The 19,884-nt window shown below is 33.4% G+C and overlaps 3 protein-coding genes across 3 annotated transcripts in view; all 3 read left to right on the top strand.

The window, feature by feature from the left end:
* HELRODRAFT_96289 (hypothetical protein) overlaps positions 1 to 2,075 on the top strand; it is a 7,401-nt gene extending 5,326 nt beyond the window's left edge. Inside the window, exons 14-17 of the mRNA XM_009032166.1 lie at positions 158 to 386; positions 595 to 763; positions 1,045 to 1,151; positions 1,382 to 2,075. Coding sequence (XP_009030414.1) covers positions 158 to 386; positions 595 to 763; positions 1,045 to 1,151; positions 1,382 to 1,592 — 716 coding nt within the window. The 3' untranslated portion in view covers positions 1,593 to 2,075. The remainder of the gene's footprint in view (positions 1 to 157; positions 387 to 594; positions 764 to 1,044; positions 1,152 to 1,381) is intronic.
* A 10,598-nt stretch (positions 2,076 to 12,673) lies between these two features.
* On the top strand, positions 12,674 to 15,036 carry HELRODRAFT_165635 (hypothetical protein; the record flags this gene model as incomplete). Its single annotated transcript, XM_009032167.1, has 4 exons — positions 12,674 to 13,040; positions 13,363 to 13,548; positions 13,755 to 13,931; positions 14,945 to 15,036. 4 exons carry the CDS (start codon positions 12,674 to 12,676, stop codon positions 15,034 to 15,036), a joined length of 822 nt encoding a protein of 273 aa, XP_009030415.1.
* Positions 15,037 to 16,247: 1,211 nt separating this feature from the next.
* HELRODRAFT_165636 (hypothetical protein) lies at positions 16,248 to 19,877 on the top strand (the record flags this gene model as incomplete). The annotated part of the gene is made up of 2 exons (XM_009032168.1): positions 16,248 to 19,584; positions 19,681 to 19,877. 2 exons carry the CDS (start codon positions 16,248 to 16,250, stop codon positions 19,875 to 19,877), a joined length of 3,534 nt encoding a protein of 1,177 aa, XP_009030416.1.
* Positions 19,878 to 19,884: the final 7 nt, after the last annotated feature.

Below are 19,884 nucleotides of genomic sequence, written 5' to 3' on the forward strand. Positions count from 1 at the left end.
TTGTTAATTGTTTTTGTTGCTGCTAATGCTGTTGTTGATGTCATATGTTTTTTTTATGTCATTGGTGTTGTAGATATTGTTGATGTAGATATTGTTATTGATGCGTAAAAGAAAAATGATTTTGCCACTTTGAATTTTCTTGTTTAAATTGAATGAGTTTGGATTTTTTCAACCATTGTTTTGTTAAATCCGAAGATGGGTGTGGCTTATGACCTGTTTATCGGCGTTTTTTACATTACATGTTTTTGGGGTGTTGACATTTTTTATGTTAAGATAATAACATCCTTGCATGTTCTGTTAAGGCTGGCCCAACACATAACTTACGTACACCAGCATAATGTACAACCGCCTACTCAGTTTGAACCGTTGGACATGAAGCTGATGAGGTCTGTGCTCATTTTAAATCAGTGTTTATTACTGATTTGTATCATTTTTCTCTGAATAAGTTTGATTTTTAGAAGAAATGATTACAAATAAAAACATGTTTTGGGGTGATGATAATGCCGAGAATGATGTTGATGACGACGATGAGAATGATGACGAGGGACAGTGGTGTGGATTATAATGCAAGTTTCCTTCCCAACAAATCCAAAGACGTTACATCATGCTTTGCAAGAGGAAGAATCCAATCATTCCTGAGTCTCTGACGGATTACATAACGGGATGCTACATTGAGATGAGGAAGGAGGCGAGGAACCACAAAGACTCCACGTTCACCTCTGCCAGAACACTACTGGCTATCCTTAGACTGTCCACTGCACTGGTTAGTTGATCAGTCGATCAGTTGGTTGGTTGGTTGGTCAGTTGGCTGGTTGAATGGTTAGCTAGTCAGCAGGTTGGTTAGTTAGCTGGTTGAATGGTTAGCTGGTCAGTTGGCTTGTTGAATGGTTAGCTGGTCAGTTTGTTGGTTAGTTAGCTGGTTGCTTTTGCATGTTGTTTTTTCCATTTTCAACTATCCTAATGTCCTACGAATATGATACATTTAAATTTCTATTTCTGCTCAAAATTTGTCATTAATGGATTCAATAAAATGAAACATTCCAGGCCAGATTGAGATTATCAGATGTGGTTGAGAAGGATGACGTGAATGAGGCGATGAGGTTGATGGAGATGTCTAAGGACTCACTCAACGCGTCTAGCGACCAGACCAAGTCAGCGTGCGTGGCTGACAGGAATGAATGAAGCATGCTGATGCCAGTTTAAAATGTGTTTGGTTATTCATTTGCTATATATCGGTAAACTGTACGACCAATAAAGATGTATGTTGCTATGTCTGGCATTGGTTTGATTTCAATCAAATGATCACCCATTGAGTTTCGCTGAAAATTTCGAAACCTTTTTGATCATCTAGTAACTCGATAGCACCTGATTCACCACGCAGGTCTCGCCAGAGTCTCACAGACCAAATCTACTCGACCGTGAAGGACATGATAAGAGAAGGGGGTGGGAGAACTCTCAAGATGGCCGACATCTTAGATAGATGTACTGCCAGAGGATTCAAGATGGCCGCCATTGAGAAGTGCATCAGCGAATATGAAGAGATTAATGTATGGCAGGTCAATCAGAAGCGTGATCGTGTGACATTTTTGTAGCTCTCTATATTTCAATTTCTGCCTTGGGATGCCCAATATGTGTCACTTATTGGACAGATTAACTGACGACTACGGGGACAACAACATCGATTGTTGTACTAACTTAAGATATATCACATTGTTAGCTACCGTTAAAATATTTTTATATAGTTTTCATATTTTTCATTGACAGCTGTTTTATTCGTTCATACTCATCTACATCAAATTATCCAATTTATTCTATGTTAGTAAAATGAATGTTGCCTCCAAATTTCGTATGTCTATATTTCATAGTTTAATATGCGTCTGGGATTCTAAACTTATATATAATACAACTGATGGCACAGACACTCATATATGTATTTTATGTAGATGTGTATATATGTTGTATATAAACATGCATATATGTATGCATGTGTGGTTTGATTGTTTTTACGAAATGAGATCATATATTCATGTATCTATCCGATGCATTGAACCGTAATAAAGTTCACACAAACATTCCGTGTAGTTTCTTCCATCTATCAGAATAATTAATCATTCTGTTACAGAACGTGGAAGAAGACTACTTTGTCAGCACGTCTGTTTTTTGCTTGAAAGTTTTTTAATTTGAAAGTTCATTCGCTGAATGTGCAAATCTGGAATATGGGTCTATTTTTATTGGCTCTTCGTTTGTTTGTTGATTTATTGATAACTATCGCTATGTTGAATTTATTTGTTTCGATTACGACCGATTCGCTACAAGTACCGATCTCACTTTCAAAATCGGTTCGATTCGTGAAGTCTGCTGCTTCCTACACGGTTCAAAATGCTTACAGGGACTGGCTGGCTGAGAGTAATGTAAATAGTGGTGCGAGTACTTCAGTTTCGAGTCTGCTGAAATGTGCAGAGTTGTGCGTTAGCGAGAGTGTCGGTATTATGTCGACCTGTGCGAGTTTGGAGTATCAAGAGGATTCGAAACATTGTGTTCTTCAACCGCCTTCACTGGTCAATCAAAAAAAGTTCTACAAAAGAATTCTTGGTCAGTTGATTAATATTTTTTATATATGAATCTTCATGACAGTTAAATGCTTTTTATGCCCTTGCGTATTCAGTAAAACTGGCACGACTGCCGAGCCCACACCCAAACACATACACAGCAACACAACAGAATGGAGCGTTTGTGCAAACGTACGCAACATAACCAGGTTGTCCATCTGATTTCACACTGGACGTACAAACTGGCAAATGTTACCGCTTGATAACTAACAAGGCCAGCTGGTCAGATTCGAGGTCGGCTTGCAACAAGTTGGCTTCTCATCCGGTCATCATCAATTCTCCGTCGGATTCTGCTGCTGTCATCAAATTCATTCAATCTCCAGCAATTGGTTAGTCGTACTTTGTGTTTTGAGAAGGAAAAAGTCGTTTTTTGAGTTTTTATATTTTACCATGACATGTAAAACTTCGTTGAATTTAATATTTTTTTTCTCAAATTCATCACATTAGCTTCCCAATATTCGCTGTGCATTCTATCTGACTCTCATCGAGTTTGGACCTCAGGAACCGTATTTTCACCAACCAACTTAACTTACGTTTGGAGGCCATTCGCCATGAGATCGAAGGATGTTTACTTTCCTCTTATGTACAGAAACTGGTTACCGAGTCAGCCGGATAACAAGGGTGGCTCTGAAGGTTGCATTCATATTAGTAACAAGGAAGGGCAATGGAATGACTTCGCATGCTCTGATCTGTTCTGCGTGGTGTGTGAGGCAGATATAAATTGATTCAACTGATTGTTAATAACCGAAGGTGAGAAAATACGACATAGATGATGGCAATAACAACGATCATCACAAAATAATATTTACATTTCATTTGCACAGTTTGCGTTTTTTGTTTTACGTAAGTGGAACGCTTATGGAAATGAGGAATTGAAGAGTAATGCTAATGCTAACGGGTAATTAGATAAAAAATACAATTAATAATAATAATATTTTCGGACATTTTGATACTCTGCATACGAATATACACTTTCACTTGTAAGGTTGTTTAACTAAATACTGTTTAAATTATTTCGGTTTGTGTTTCGTTTTTAAAATTCTTTTTCATTTTTTCAACAAAAAACTAACTCCAAAAAGTTAACATTGCCTCCTAACTAAATATTTAAGAAAATCAGAATACAATAAAGTGTAAACGGTAGTAGCCATGGTGAAAGAGAGCAAATAAAATTGGAGTAGGAAAAGAAAGTTGGAACAAATATTTGCTAGACACCACAACGCAACTCAAAACAAACACATACGTCAGTACATTTGAATACTTACAACTAATCAGTGCCAGGTCTAGGAGGAAGGAGCGGGGGTAGCCATGGTCCCCTCCCGTTTTGAGCCATGGTCCCCTCACGTTGTGAGCCATGGTTTTCTCCCGTTGTAAACAGTGTTGTTGAGTCTCATTCAATTTAAACAAGAAATTTGTTCGTTCATTCGTTCGTTCGTCCATTCGTTCGTTCGTCCATTCATTTGTTCGTTCATTCGTTCGTTCGTTCATTCATTCGTTCATTCATTTATTCGTTCATTCATTCAATTTGTTCCAATCATTCATTTAATTTATTCAATTCGATGAAAATTTTTTGTTAAATTGTTTATCATTTGAAAATTATCCATTAGAAGCATGTTCCGCCTACAACCTTCCAGGAAAGGTGATGCAGTGTCGAACAGAAGAGGTAGCACCACACGTAAAACATCACAGTTAGCAAATTAAGCCGACAAATATGAAAAATGACATCGCTGTATTGAATGGTAACGTGTTGAAACTGGATGAATCGTTCACTGTAGGGAAGCATTTATTCATCCAAACATTGATCGTTGACCCTTTTTTAAGAGCGCTCATAAAAGACATTTGTTTGTCAGTTAGAGAGAAAACTTACGTTGAAAAGTTTCATGTATAAAAAAAATACCTAAGTTTTAAAAATTATAATATGTTCTCAAAAATGAAAAAAGTAGAAAATACAAAAAATTATTCGGTGTTACAAATCACTACGTAATGTTAGTTGAAACAGCAAAAGCCATTCATGCCAGTCAACTTCCTGATTCGCCTGACAAAATCGATGCATCAAAAAAGATAAAAAGTTGCGCGAACGATCACCCCTACGTGTTACTCTATTGATCGCCAACCCTTTTTGTTGAGTTACGGACTGAAATATCGTTTATTAGAAATTCTTATTCATCGTATGTGTGTTGTGTTGTATGTTTTTTTACAGGTTACATATTTATAGAATCCTGCATTTTTTCGAATAAAAATGTGTGATCTATGTATGTATATGTAAAAGATATATATGGCATACATATTCAGGCATGTATATATGTGATTTACATAAATTTACGACTGAGGTTTCATGGGCATGAGTTACATATTTTATGTGTGAACCATCTGCACGTATATCTATGCATTTCATTTAGCTATTTGAAACTAACTCTATCTTATGATCTGTTTTTTGCAGTCGTCATTATCCGAAATATGTTTACATCAATATTGGTCAAAATTTTATTATTTATTGTTATTGTGATTTCAGCTTCTTCAGCCGTTTTTTCTTCTAATTCGGCTAGATTCGTCAAATTGACCGACATTTACACGGCTCAAGAGGCTTACAGAGACTGGCTGGCTGAAAATATCTCAAGCATCGAATCCTCCGTGTCAGTTCAGATTTCGAGTTTGCCAAAGTGTGCAGTGTTGTGCGTGAGTGGTGCCGTGTTAAACTGCGAAAGTATGGAGTATCAGGAAGATTCGAAGCTTTGTCTTCTCTACCCAGCTTCCCTGGCTAATCTTAATAAATCATACAGAAGAGTTTCTGGTTGGTTGGTTGGTTATATATTTAAAAACATTATACTTATAATATTAGGTCTTATAAAAAGTTTTTAATAGTAGCTTACCAAGTATGCATTCCATATTCAAATAATAAGAAACTGATTTATTCACACACACACACGCATACCCACTCCCAAACTGCACTTTGATGCCCCGCAAACATACTCACACAAACACGCGAACACACACATAGATTGTCCATCTGACTTCACACTGGACGTACAAACTGGCAAATGTTACCGCTTGATAAATAACAAGGCCAGCTGGTCAGATTCGAGGTCCGCTTGCAACAAGTTGGCTTCTCATCCAGTCATCATCAATTCTGCGTCGGATTCTGCTGCTGTCACCAAATTCATTCAATCTCCAGCAATTGGTTAGTCGTACGTTGTATTTTGAAAATGAAAACTATTCCATTTTTTGGAAAGGGTACATACACGAAGCTTAAAGAAGGTTAAAGTAATTTATAGTTATCTAATGTTAAGTTTTAAAATTCAATGCGCAAATTGCCAGACTATCAAATATGGACCTCAGGAACCGTATTTTCAGCAGCTAACTTAACTTTCGTCTGGAGACCGTTCGCCATGAAATCGAAAGATGTTTATCTTCCTCTGAAGTACACCAACTGGTTACCACTTCAGCCGGATAACCTTGAAAATTCTGAAGATTGCTTGCAGATTGCTGATAGAAGACACGCTTGCTGGAACGATCTGGGATGCCCTCATCTTCTCAGTGTTTTGTGTGAGGTGGATGTGAATTGAAATAATGGATGTGTGTCTGTGGAGTTGATGTGAATTAAAAAAATTGATGTGTATGAGTGTGTGTGTGTGTGAGAGAGAGAGAGAGAGAGAGAGAGAGAGAGAGAGAGAGAGAGTAAAGGATTTTTGTTGCACAACTTATAAATGACTGATGTGTTTTTATTATTGATCTTATCAATTGACCAAATGACATTTTTCAAGTACCTTTTAGTTACTGTTTAGTGTTTATATTTTGTTTTTTTTTTCTTTTTACACTAAGTTAGAGTGATTAATTCATGCAAGAAAACTTTCTAACGTTGCAATATTTGAGGTGTGCGAAATGTGTGAAAGTTATCAGATTAAAAACATTATCATTATTGAAATTATCATTCATTTCAGTTTAAGTTGTGAATTTTTTTTCTGGTGTTGCATTTTTTATTCAAATAAATTTGGACTCATGACAACTACCGTAACGAAACACAACACAACACAATACCATACAACACAATAAAATACAATACAAAACACAACTGCTGTGTTCAGTTAACCTTTTATTTTGTTGAATTTCATATATTATTCAATTGCATTTACATAATTTTTGGCCGTGAAAATTTTTGTTACTTGTTAATTTATTACTTGAAGCTATTCTTTAAAAATCTTGCCAAATTTGCTTCAAGATAAAATTATTGTTTCACAAGAATAAATTTTTTATTAGACCAACATTAGTAGACTTATAACCAGCAATCGTGAAATTGAAAACAGTTGCATCAAGAGAGGCAGATCTTATGAAATACAGTTTTTATTTTTTTCTCGTGCCTTATCTTTTCAAGACATTGGCGACCATCGACCTCCACAAAACCCGATCTTTAACACTTTGTAGTAGTTGAAATATGATGATATCCAACAAGTGACACAAGGACTTCACGGATGTTCGTGGTTGACCGCGATCTCCTTTCCCTGCAATCTTTCCAGTAGTTGTTAGGTTTTTCATTCTATCCTTCCGCATGATGTGGCCAGAAAACTTTACTTTTCCCGTCGTTACGTAAGAAATTATTATTTTCAGATTTGTCATCAAATATTGCGTTAGCAAAGTATGAACGGACACAAAATTAATCAAAGAAACTTTCAACTGATTATGATCATCTGGAATGAACGAACGAATAAATGAACTAACCAATGAATAAACGAACAAACAAACAAGAAAATAAATAAATGAATAAAGGAAGAATGAACGTAAATTTCTATGAAAGAGTAATTAATACAACAAGCATGTAATTGAAATTTCAATTGAATCTTACAAACAATAGAACTGATGATTAATGGTGAGAAATTAAGAAAAACCATTTATAATTCATTACAACAGATGCAGCTACGCAAATAATATGGAAAATAATGTCTCCATAATTTTACAATGTACTCTTAATTGAATTTTGAACTATATTAACTGCTTATAATTAATGGATGATTTAAAGAGCTTTGAATGGAGGCCAAAATTTGACGAGGCGGGATGCGTAAAACTGGAAATTTCGGTGGTCTTCAGATGGTTTACATCATTTGGCAATCTTTTTCTATTTATCGCACAATATTTTCTCTAAACTTAAAAAATAATGCAAGAAAAGTGAGTCAAATGGTTGTGGACTGTTGTTGCTGCTATTGGTGAGCAGCAGATCAATATTCCTACATTCTCTGTTTTTTTTTTTGTAAGTTATTGAATTATATTTTGTTTTCATATTTTAAAATGTTTACGGAAGTAACATTGATTTAAATCACACGCACACACACAAACTGACGCGCACACACTTGTACAAAATAAACACTCATACTCTATAGCTATACAGATATACATCTTTTACTCTACAAACATATGACATGTACGGGTTGTTATCAAATGAATGTAATTTCACCGGATGAAATACATTAATTATGTACAAGTTCATTAAATATTTTACAACGAAACTGTATGATTTTGCAAAATCTTCAAATGTACGAACGCATTTTATTCCATTACGTTATTGATTTTGAAAAGTGAAAAATAAACGAATTTTTTATGAAATAAAAATGTGGATTATACGAAATAATATGAAATATAAAATTGCAAACTCCGCATACACACAAGCGACAAACAAAGGAACGAACGAACGAAAGAATTGCTAAAAAAGACATATAAATAAATCCAACCAAATAAAGATAACTAAAACATTTGCTCCACGTGCATTTGATTCAAATTGTAAACCTCTATTAAACTTTCACGTTCGTTAAATTTCGTCATAAAACTGCCCAATGAATGCTATGGTAACTATTGTCTTCTGTCCCATTCATTTGCCGGATATTTTTCCTTTGGTATTATTCCGTTATTAATCGAACTAATCATAATTAAGGCATTAAAATTTCTTATTTCTGTTATTATCATCATTATAACATTTTTAAACTAGGAGTAGTCAAGAGTAACGAAATAACAAATAAATTTTCAACATAAACTAGGCTATTTTAAAATGCACGGAAGAACCCATTAGGAAACATTTATACATTTGTATTTCACACACCACACACACAAAACAAACACACATATGCAATCAATAATTACTATGGGGGAACGTGGAATTCGCATTTGTGTGTTTGCTTATCGTATTCACATGTTAATGTTTTGTATTCACTACACACAAACGTTTTTAAAAGTATAGATTAGATATTGGTGTATTTATGCCATATTAAGTTAGCGGAGCTAAAATATATTTCATTTTATGTGTTTAAAAAGTTAATGTTGAAAAATGAGTATTTCAAGTTGTTTAACTTTATGTTTATGTTTAACGCTGACTGCTATTACGTTTACATCAAATACTACTGCTTCAACTGATGACCCTAGCAGAGAGTTAGTGTTCCAGAGAGCCAGCAATCCAAACATTGACGTTATTGACGCTAGATACAACTTCAGCAATAAACCAAATAACAATAAATTGATATCCGATGTTTCTTCTCGCCTCGCTTGTTCAGTTTTGTGTTCGTTGGAAAATATTTTTACTTGCAATGGGTTTGAGTATGATGGAAGTAGAGGTGAATGTTTGCTTGTAACCAGCTTTTTGACTGGCGTCGTTCAGAGTGTCTTCAAAAACGTAACTCGATACAGACGCAAGGAATGTGAGTTTTTATTTCAAGTGTATTAACTTTGTTTAAATATTTGAAAATATCGACAAAATTTAAAAAAAATCATTTTGTGTATAACGTTGAAAACAGCTTGCCCACCCAGCACAACGTACGTACCTTCCGTAAGATCCTGCTTGACTGTGGTTGTTGGGTCACTTACCTGGTCCGATGCAAGGTACACCTGTAATAATATGAAATTCAACTTTCACCCTTTAATTCTTGACAGTTCAAGTGCTACTTTGGCTCTGGAAACATTTTGGAATTCTCAATCTGGTTTCAAATTTATATATTTTTTAAAATTTGTATTGGATTTTTATTTACAAATTTATAAAAATATTCAATGACGTTTATAAAATTTTATGTTATAACAGCTGTTGAAAAATGATTAATAAATTTTTTCGAATATGTCAAAATCACCTAAAATTTGAAAAAAAATGATGAAATTATTGGTTGTTTTTTAAATTTTTTTGTAATAATTTCATCATCCAAGATGCCGTTAAAAACGAATGCAAAACGATTAACGCTTTTTGCAACATATGGACGTCCGGCAAATGGCAATACAGCTATAAGTCTCCGTTTCTATGGCAACCATATCAGGGATGTGCCACCTTTCCGTTCATCTTTCAGAATTGGGACGCGGGCCAACCGGATAACGCGGCTGGCCACAATGGTTGGTTGATGTAAGTAGGAATGGGGATATTTAATTGAAGGAAAGTTTAAGAAAAATTTCAATGAGTAGCTAGCTCACTAAACAGATTATCATAGATCACTCTGCCGTTTGAATTAGTTAACTCTGAGGCAGTTTACTGCTACACCATGATTAATGTGAGACACGACTGTTGAAAGATCACATTGTAATTAAAATAATTCTATAAATGAATGGTATTGAAATGGGTGGTGTCAACGAAATAATAATTACAATTTGAATAAAGTTTGGGTACCCATGTATAAAGTAACTTACTAATGATGGCTTTGTTGATCAAAAATAATCTCGGTAAAAATATTCGAGTTTTTAAACAAAATTATAATAATTATTATTATAACTAGTATTAATTATAATTTTATATTGTATTATTATTAATACAAAATAGAGGCCTGCGTACATCTGACGGCTAACTTCATGTGGAACGATATGGACTGTTCTAACCAGCTTTGCGTCGTCTGCCAACTTGATCTCTATTGATGCAGACATCAATTTCATGTTGAGTTTTTTTTTTAGAAATTAAATGTTAAATCAAATGAATACAATTAAATTTTCAATGAAAAATGGTGAAAATAGTTTAAAGAAAAATACAAAAAAAACATTTTTCTCTTTTTACATTTCAATATTTCATAAAGTTCTCCAATTTTTTCAAATAAATTATATTTTACTACTAAAGATTTTCAGACATGGGTAGAATTCATTATAGATTCATGAAATGGTCAGACGCATGAGTTGCTTAACAAAAAAATATGACCTTTAAACTTTTACCCACCTAATAATTAATATTTTTGACATTAAGTTAATTTAAAAAAAACTTTTAGAACTCATATACTGGTGAATGTTGTGTTCAATAACACTTTCATTTTCTGAATTTCATGAATCTTTCTTGCCCTTTACAAAATTTTTGGCAGTGAAAATTTTTGTTGCATGTTCATTTATTACTTGAAACTTTTATTTTAAAATCTTGCCAATTTTTTTTCAAGATAAAAGTGTTGTTTCGCAAAAAATAATTTAAAAAAAAATTGACATAAACGATCGCCAACATTAAAAGACTTGTAACCAGCAATCGTGAAATTGAAAACAGTTGCATCAAGAGAGGCAGATCTTATGAAATACAGTTTTTATTTTTTTCTCGTGCCTTATCTTTTCGAGACATTGGCGACCATCGACCTTCACAAAACCCGATCTTTAACACTTTGTAGTCGTTGAAATGTGATGGTATTCAACAAGTGGACACAACTATGAAGAGATGCAAAAATTGCATCTACCTTTGATATTACAAACAAACAAATAAATAAACAAACCGTTACGATAACACACACACACGGACACACAACACACACGCACATACAGCATACACGCACACACAACACACACTCACACAGAGTATTCACATTCATTACATCCGTAATTAGCAATTAGCAATTGAATTTAAGACGTTATACTTATTTTCAGTGAAGAGTAATTCTTTTGACAGAGGATGTTTTTTTGTTTCGAGGGCGCCTCAGTCGCTTGCCAGGGCGCTTTATAAGTCAACATTATAATTATCATTATCTTTATTTCTTTGTTAAAAATTACATATAATGTATTTTCTATTTTTTATGGTAGGCCTATATGAAGACTATCATTAATTTTGTATTTTTCAATAACATTTCAAGACGGTAGCAGTATTATTACTTATATTAAACTGTAATTGCTTGTTTATCATTGGAAACGAGTTAAAAGACGAGAAATGAAATGAAGTTACGATGATATGATTATTTGAACGAAACACAGCGTACCACGAACTTGTTCTTCCAGACGTTGTCCACAAATTTTTTAAACTTTCGAGAATAAATAAGCAAACAGGAAATGTTATGCCTTGTTGAAAATTGAGCTAGCTTCCGTTGCAAAAATAAAATCAACTTCATCTCTCGCGGCTCGAGTTAGTATATTTACATCTTGACGCACACAGGTTCATCTCGTAAAATTAAAATGAACACACACATATACGTACAAGCCTATTAAGACATACTCATGCATTTGTAAATAACAACCGCCTGCAGCTATGATTTTGTCAAACATAACGATTACTATTACCATTATTAATGTTATTATTAATGGTAAACTTTGGCTGTGAAAATTCGGTAGTAGTAGTTGTAGTAGCAGTAATGTTTTTTTGGAGGTTATCCAGAGAGCATGCATGCAAGCACAGCTGATTCGTTGATTGATTGTTGTTCATCCAACAATCAATGTCTGCTTTAAATTTGTTCATTGGTTGTGCCTCAACAAGTTCATTTGGTAATGAGTTCCGAGCATTTAGCGCTCTATTGAATAAGAAATTCTCTCTGCCTCTATGTCTTGTTAACTCTAGAAATATTTCAAACTGTGACCGTTTTGATTTTGACTATGCTAAAACGATTATTTAAATTAATTTTGTCTAAATTATGCATGATTTTAAACAACTGAATCAAATCTTCTCTTTTTCTTCTTTCCACCAAAGTTTTTAATCCTAATTTGTTGTTCATAAATTACTATATATATATATATATATATATATATATATATATATATATATATATATATATATATATATATATATATATATATATGTAATTATGACATATATTATACAGATCAATACTCTGAACGCCATATAAAAGAATGTTTTGTTAGTTTTACATCGGTTAAAACTGAAAGCAAGAATGAATTTATATTTGCCATTTAGATTCTCATTCTTAAACATTTATTTTATGACTATTGCTGTTACTGGTACTTTCATTGTTACTTCGTACATCGGATTGAAGAAACAAACATTATACCAACTTGCTAGCAACACCAACATCGATGTAATTGATGTGAGGTACAATTACTCCAGTAAACTTTCTAACAGTAGATCAGTGGCCAAAGTTCCTTCAAGATCTGTATGCTCCATGTTTTGCTCTTCAGAAGTTTTATTTTCATGCGCCGGTTTCGAATATGAGGATAGTTTTAAAAAATGTTTGCTGCTTAATAGTTTCTCGTCTGGCGTCAATATTTCTCCTCGTATAGTTAGATTTCGTATTAGAGAAGGTTGTTTTGAATTTTTTTATCCATATTTAAACATCGTTTCATATAAATTTTCTGCTTTTTTCAATTTAAACATTTCTACTTATTGATTTTTTGCTGTATAAATATTTAAATTCAGTTTTATAAAGTACATTTTGACATTTACATCATAAATGGCACATTTTCGACAAAAAAAATTGCAGCGGTCAGTTGATGACCAACATTAATATTCTTTCTAAACATGTTACAAAATATTCAAGCATTAAATTAGTAATAAAGTAGGAGGGTAATGAAATAAAAATAAGAAATTGTTATTTGAATGCACTAACCACCTCAAACCGACCAGCAGCATGTCCCGCCAACTCGACCTATCACCCTTCCATACGATCCTGCTTGACCTTGATCGTTGGCTCCATGACCTGGTCAGACGCCAGGGCAAAATGCAACAATTTGAATTTGAACTTTCACCCTCTGGTCATCAACAGTAATGAGGTCTTTGTGACTCTGCAAAGATATTGGAGCTCGCTTCCAGGTTCTCGTTCGTTTTGATTGAAGTTTTAATTGAAATTTTTATTATTCATATTTAGACCACAACAAAAGTTGAACGCTTAAATTCAATTTCGTCAATTTTGTTTTTAATAATAATAATAATTGTGCAATTTGTCATTATTATGATTTTATTTTATTTATTATTACTTATTATAAGAAGCATTTTAAATATGAACGATTGGTTGACAGCTGAATCAACAAACCAGTGCAAGGGAGGTTCTTATTGGAAAATTTGGACATGCGGCAGGTGGAAACTGGACGTACCCTCCCCGTTTCACTGGCAACCCTATCAGGGATGTGCCACATTCCCGTTTGTTTACACGAGATGGGATTCTGGTCAGCCCGACAATTTGTACCAAAGTACCGGTCAGTCAGTAATAATAGTGACAATGATAATAAATGGTGAATGATTGTAATGATGATGGCAAGGTCGACAACGATAATAAAGATAATGATGATGTTAATATGATTTTGTTTTTTAGTTTGATGGTTTGATTGTTGACACCTAGATGATAAAATGTAGCTGATGACATGATTGTGGTGATATTTATTATGATAAGGCAATGATTATTTACTTTAGTTGGGTTATTGCAATGGTGATGACATTAATGAGAATGGTGTTATATTAATAAATTCCAAATCAATGAAATACTTAAGGCTGTGTCCATCCGATGTTTAACATGCAGTGGAATGATAATGACTGTAGAGATCTACAATGTGTCATCTGTCAACTCGATCTATATTGATTTAGTATTCAGGATCTGTGCATGTTTGTGTGTGCGTGTGTATTTATGTGTGTGTTTGTATGTACGTATGTGCTTGTATGCATTTTTCGGAGTTACAATATTTGTGTTTACGTTGTTCAGCAATGCACACTACCATTAAAATTCTCTCTGTTTGTATGTGTGTGTGCGTGCGTGCGTGTGTGTGTGTAAGTATGTTATTTGCATCATTTCAAAGACGAGCCTATCCTTTTCATTATAAATTTATATCATTGTAGTTTTTTGAAAATGTTTCACTTGAATGAAGTTTCGAATCACGGAAAAAACTGACAACAAAAATTCCTTTGACTAGGAAGTGTATTTACGCATTTATGATTTTGCTACGATTGTGGTGAGTACGAGTAGAGACAAAGACAAAAAAAATAAGAACAAGCAAAGAACAGAAACACGCATCAATACAAATTCTTTGTTTGCTTCGCAAATGCTGTATTATTTATTGAACATCCAATGATCATTTTTAAAAATTTTCTCGAATACATCATGTGCAGTGTTCTATTAAATTCATTTTTTTAGAGTTAAATGAACCACATTAATGAATAAACATGCATTCAAACTCGGCGTGATGATATTAAAAATTTAACAAAAATACTTCAAAAGCGTACAAAAATGTAAACAATGCCGCCTACCTGTTCACAAAAACTGGAAAACATTCAAGATACAAGAACAATGAAAACGCTGATAAATTATAATTCATTGACAAAAGATGAATTATTCATAAATAATTAATGAATGAATAAACAATGAAAAATAATACTGCGTTTCTACCAACATTTTGATGTTTTTGAAGATATAAAAATAGATGTATGTATGCTACTGTGGAATAACATCTGAAAGATGCAGTTTAAACCTGACTAACATAAAATTACAGAGCCAGCATTAATTAATGCACATGCTAATACAACTACATTTGTAACTGAATAACATCATTGGTTTAGTCATACTCCCTCACATTCCCATGAAAATTGTAATGAAAATGATGAGCACATATTATTAATTTCACGATTATTAAACATTAATTATCTGTTATTCCATTGCTAACGCAGTTTCAAGTTGAATAATTTCAGTGGAGAGTTATAGTATAAAAGCCTTTCCTGTTACAACTCGGATAAAACTAAATCTTTTATATAGCAAATAAGCAGCTTTTTCAGGTTTGTGTTCAGCAAACAACAACGGTGTCTCTTGTAAAGTATTATATGCTATATGTAATGCAAAGATAGATGCAACTTTTATGACGTGTAAAGTACATGTGTTGTTTTATTTTGCTTACCTAGTGAGCAATTTTTGAATGACAAATGTGACGCATTAATTAAAATTTCATCATTCACTCATCTTTCAATACTTTTTTATTTTTTATCCCGTAACTCTGACTGACTATGCTTCGATAAGATGGAATGGATTTGAACCAGGGCCATCACGAAATAGTCAGGACGAGGGACATGTCCCTTCTATCATCTGAGCTATCTAGATAACCAATGTGAAAATTGTAAAAATGAATCGACACATTAATTAGTTAAACGCACACAAACAAACACGCACGCACGCACACACACGCACGCAAACATACACACACACGCGTACCTGATGAAACAAATTTATTATGAATCAATACTCTTAAATTATGTATTAAAATGAATAGAAATTGAAGTAAACATATATACAAATACATACATGAACATATTTATATATATATATATACATACATATATATATATATATATATATATATATATATATATATATATAGTTTGAATACTTTGATACAAATGTACAAAAATGCATATTAATTAGAATACTGTTATACAAATGTCAAACTGCATTTAGGACCATACTGCATTTATTTGACGGACTCCTCAACATCGGCTTGTGAATTTTGCGAGAAATACTAACTGAAATGTTGAAAATGGAGAATTGCACAAACTATATTCGTTATGTTTGTTATAATGATAAAATTATGGATAATAAAAATATTTCTTTGACGTTGTTCATATCAGCTATATTTTCATCTTTTTTCTGTTGCACAATCACGTCAGCTGCAACAACTTCTCCGGACGTTTCTAACATCATAAACGCAGAAGGAACACATTTTGATGGTGTTCATTTCAACACAACAATTACAATTACTACTTCCACTACATTGGATTCACTTACGGGTCCAGCAACACTAATCGTTTCTACGAATACAACTATCACGGAAGCTGCAGACGCAACTACTACAACTACTCATGAAGCGGTTAATACAGCTGACGTTATCATTATTACTAGCACCATTACTACAACTGCTGTTACTAATACCGATTTCTCAACTATAACTACTTCATCATTAGTTATAAAGTTTACGACGACTACTACCACCACTTCTACTACTACAACAACTACTACTACTACTACTACTACTACTACTACTACTACTATTACTATTACTATTCTTACTACTACTATTACTATTGCTGATACTACCATTAGTGATACATATACATCTTATGTCAGTGAAGCCACTACTGGCGCTTCTAATTTTTTTACAACATCGACAATAACTGTTGTTTCGAACAAGCCAAGTACAACCATTGAAAATAATACTCTTGATTTGACAACAACCACATTTGCTTCAAACGGACATAAGTCAGTTTCCACTGCTATTAATTATATTACGCATGCATTTTATCCTACTACAATTACTGATTTTGATACTAATCTTATTGCTACTTTTTCGTCTGCAAATATTTTTACAATTATTACCACTACAAGTACCACTACTACTACTGCTACAACAACAACAACAACAACAACTTCTACTACTGCTACTACTACTACTGCTACTACTACTACTGCTGCTGCTACTACTACTACTACTACCACTACTGCTACTACTATTACTAATACTACTGCTACTTCTACAGATACTACTTCTTCTTTGACTATTACTTATACTACAACAAACAAAGATTTTTTTTCTAATAATCCAACCACCAGTGAAAATAAAATTTCTAACAATGCCACTTCAGTTACCACAACGAAACTCTCAGCTACTGTTATTACTGATACATCTTTTAAAAATATTTTTACTTTTGAAGATCCGTTCAATAAAACCACAACGAATACTAACACCAATCATTTTATTACCGCTGCATTTACTACAGTATCCAAAAATGTATTCACAGATAGCGAAGCACCTATAGAAAATACTTTCATGACATCTTTACCAGCAGCTGCAGTTAGTATTACTACTACAGTTACAATTACTACTCCCGCTATTGTTACTACTTCAACTGCTACAAATTTTATTACTACTACTAGTACTACCACTACTACTACTACTACTACTACTACTATTACTACTAATACTCTTATTACTTCTAATATTATTACTACTACTACTACTACTACTCTTGCTACTACTACTACAACTACTACTTCTGTTAATACTTCAACTTCTGTTACCATAGCGTCAGCTGGTAGTAGCAATACTACATTTGCATATCCTACTAGAAATACTACGACAGCTTTCACCGATTTTTCCGTTATTTCAACATATACCACTCCTGTTACCACTACTACTTCTCAAAATTTTTCAAACGTTGATGTCGCCTTTACAAGCGCTTCAATTTTTATCACTACTAATACTGTTGATAACACAGTTAAAAGTAGTATCAACCTACACAGTATTAACCTTTTTTTCACAACTACTGTTTCCGCCCCAGACTTTGCGTACGGCACACATTTTTCTACTCTCTTTACTGGTCCTACTACAGGTTTGTCTGTTACAACAAATACTGTTGTGGCAGCTTCTACTACTGCTAATATTTTAACTACGGATATCATTTTCATCACCACAGCTACCACTACTATAACTACTACTGCAGCTGCAATTTTCACTGAGGTTAGAAACACTAGGACAGTCACTACTACTACTGCTACAACTACTACTAATACTGTTACCGCCACTACTACTGATATTTTTACATTGTTTACTACTGCTACTACTATTACTTCTACTAGTGGTACTACAGCTGCCACTGCCAACCCTACTACAAATATATTCAATACTGCTATTTTTACCAATGGTGTTGCTACTGCTACTTCAGCCTTTGCAGGTACTACTACTGTTACTACTGTTTTTGATACTATTTATACTAATACTACTGCTAATACCTATGCCATTACTACTACATCCATCCGAGGCGAGTTCTCTTTCGTCATTTCTTCCCTATCTACAACTAATACTAACGACTATACTGATGACACCATAAGTACCGCAAATAATACTGCAGTTACTAGTGGTTTTACTGCTAGTACTACTTACCTTATAGAGAATACTATTTCAGTTACTACAAGCGCAATTACCACCATTTTCTCTACTGATTTTTCTGATTCTTTGAACTCTAAATCAAATGTTGTTGATAAATTTACGACAGCTACGACAACGCGCAATTTTATTGCGGATGAAATTTCTACAAATGATACTAAATTTATTGATACTTCTACTACAAACACGAAACTTACTGACGCTGTTACTAGCGATTATGAAAGTACCACTGCTAAAATTTATGACAGTACCAGCAACAATAGTCTTCTTGCATTAAATAATTTCATGACAACGATGAATTCAATAACCTTCATTCCAACTGTTTCAAAAGATGAAAACTTACCAATTTCATCTACTACTACTACAATTAGTTCTACAATTATAAGTAGTTTTATTACTAATTTAACTACTACTGTTGCTTCTATTACCCCTATTACTACAACAACTTATTTTACTAATTTTATTACTACAACTACTGCTGCAATTGTTACAACTGCAACTGTTACTACAACCATAATTAGTACTGCCAACAGTAATACGACTAATACTTCTGCTGCTGTTACTTCTATTACTGTTACTATTATTGATACTACTACCACTATTACTGATACAACTACAAAAAGTTTCACCGCGAACGTTGATACACTTAAGAATAAAAATACAAGACAAGCGCTGTACCACATAACTGACAGTATCAAAGTTGATGTTATTGATGTGAGATACAACTTTAGCAGCGGACTAAGCAACTACAAATTGCTGTCAGATGTTTCTTCTTGTGTTGCTTGCTCTATAATGTGCCTGTTGGAATTGAAGTTTGTTTGTAGGGGGTTTGAATATAACTACAAATTCAAAAAATGTAAAATATCGAGCGGTTTTGTGTCAGATGATTATGAAACAGCAGAACAAAATGTTGTTAGGTATCGTCACAGAGAAGGTTAGTATCTTTTGCGTCATTATTTTTTTGTTTCAAGCTTGAATTTAAAAAAAATTAAAATAAATAACATTCATATAATTGTCCGTCATTAAACAGTTTGTCCTGAAAGTACAACCTACTTACCATCAATAAGATCCTGTTTGACCTTAGTTACTGGGTCAATGACCTGGTTTGATGCCCGGGTCACGTGTAATAGTATGACATTGAATTTTCACCCTTTTGTTGTTAATAATGCAGATGCTGCCATGGCATTGCACTCCTATTTGGAATCTCTTCCAGGCTGGTTTTATTGATTTTTTA

This window comes from Helobdella robusta (assembly GCF_000326865.2).
Source record: "Helobdella robusta unplaced genomic scaffold HELROscaffold_8, whole genome shotgun sequence".
NCBI classification, from domain to species: domain Eukaryota; kingdom Metazoa; phylum Annelida; class Clitellata; order Rhynchobdellida; family Glossiphoniidae; genus Helobdella; species Helobdella robusta.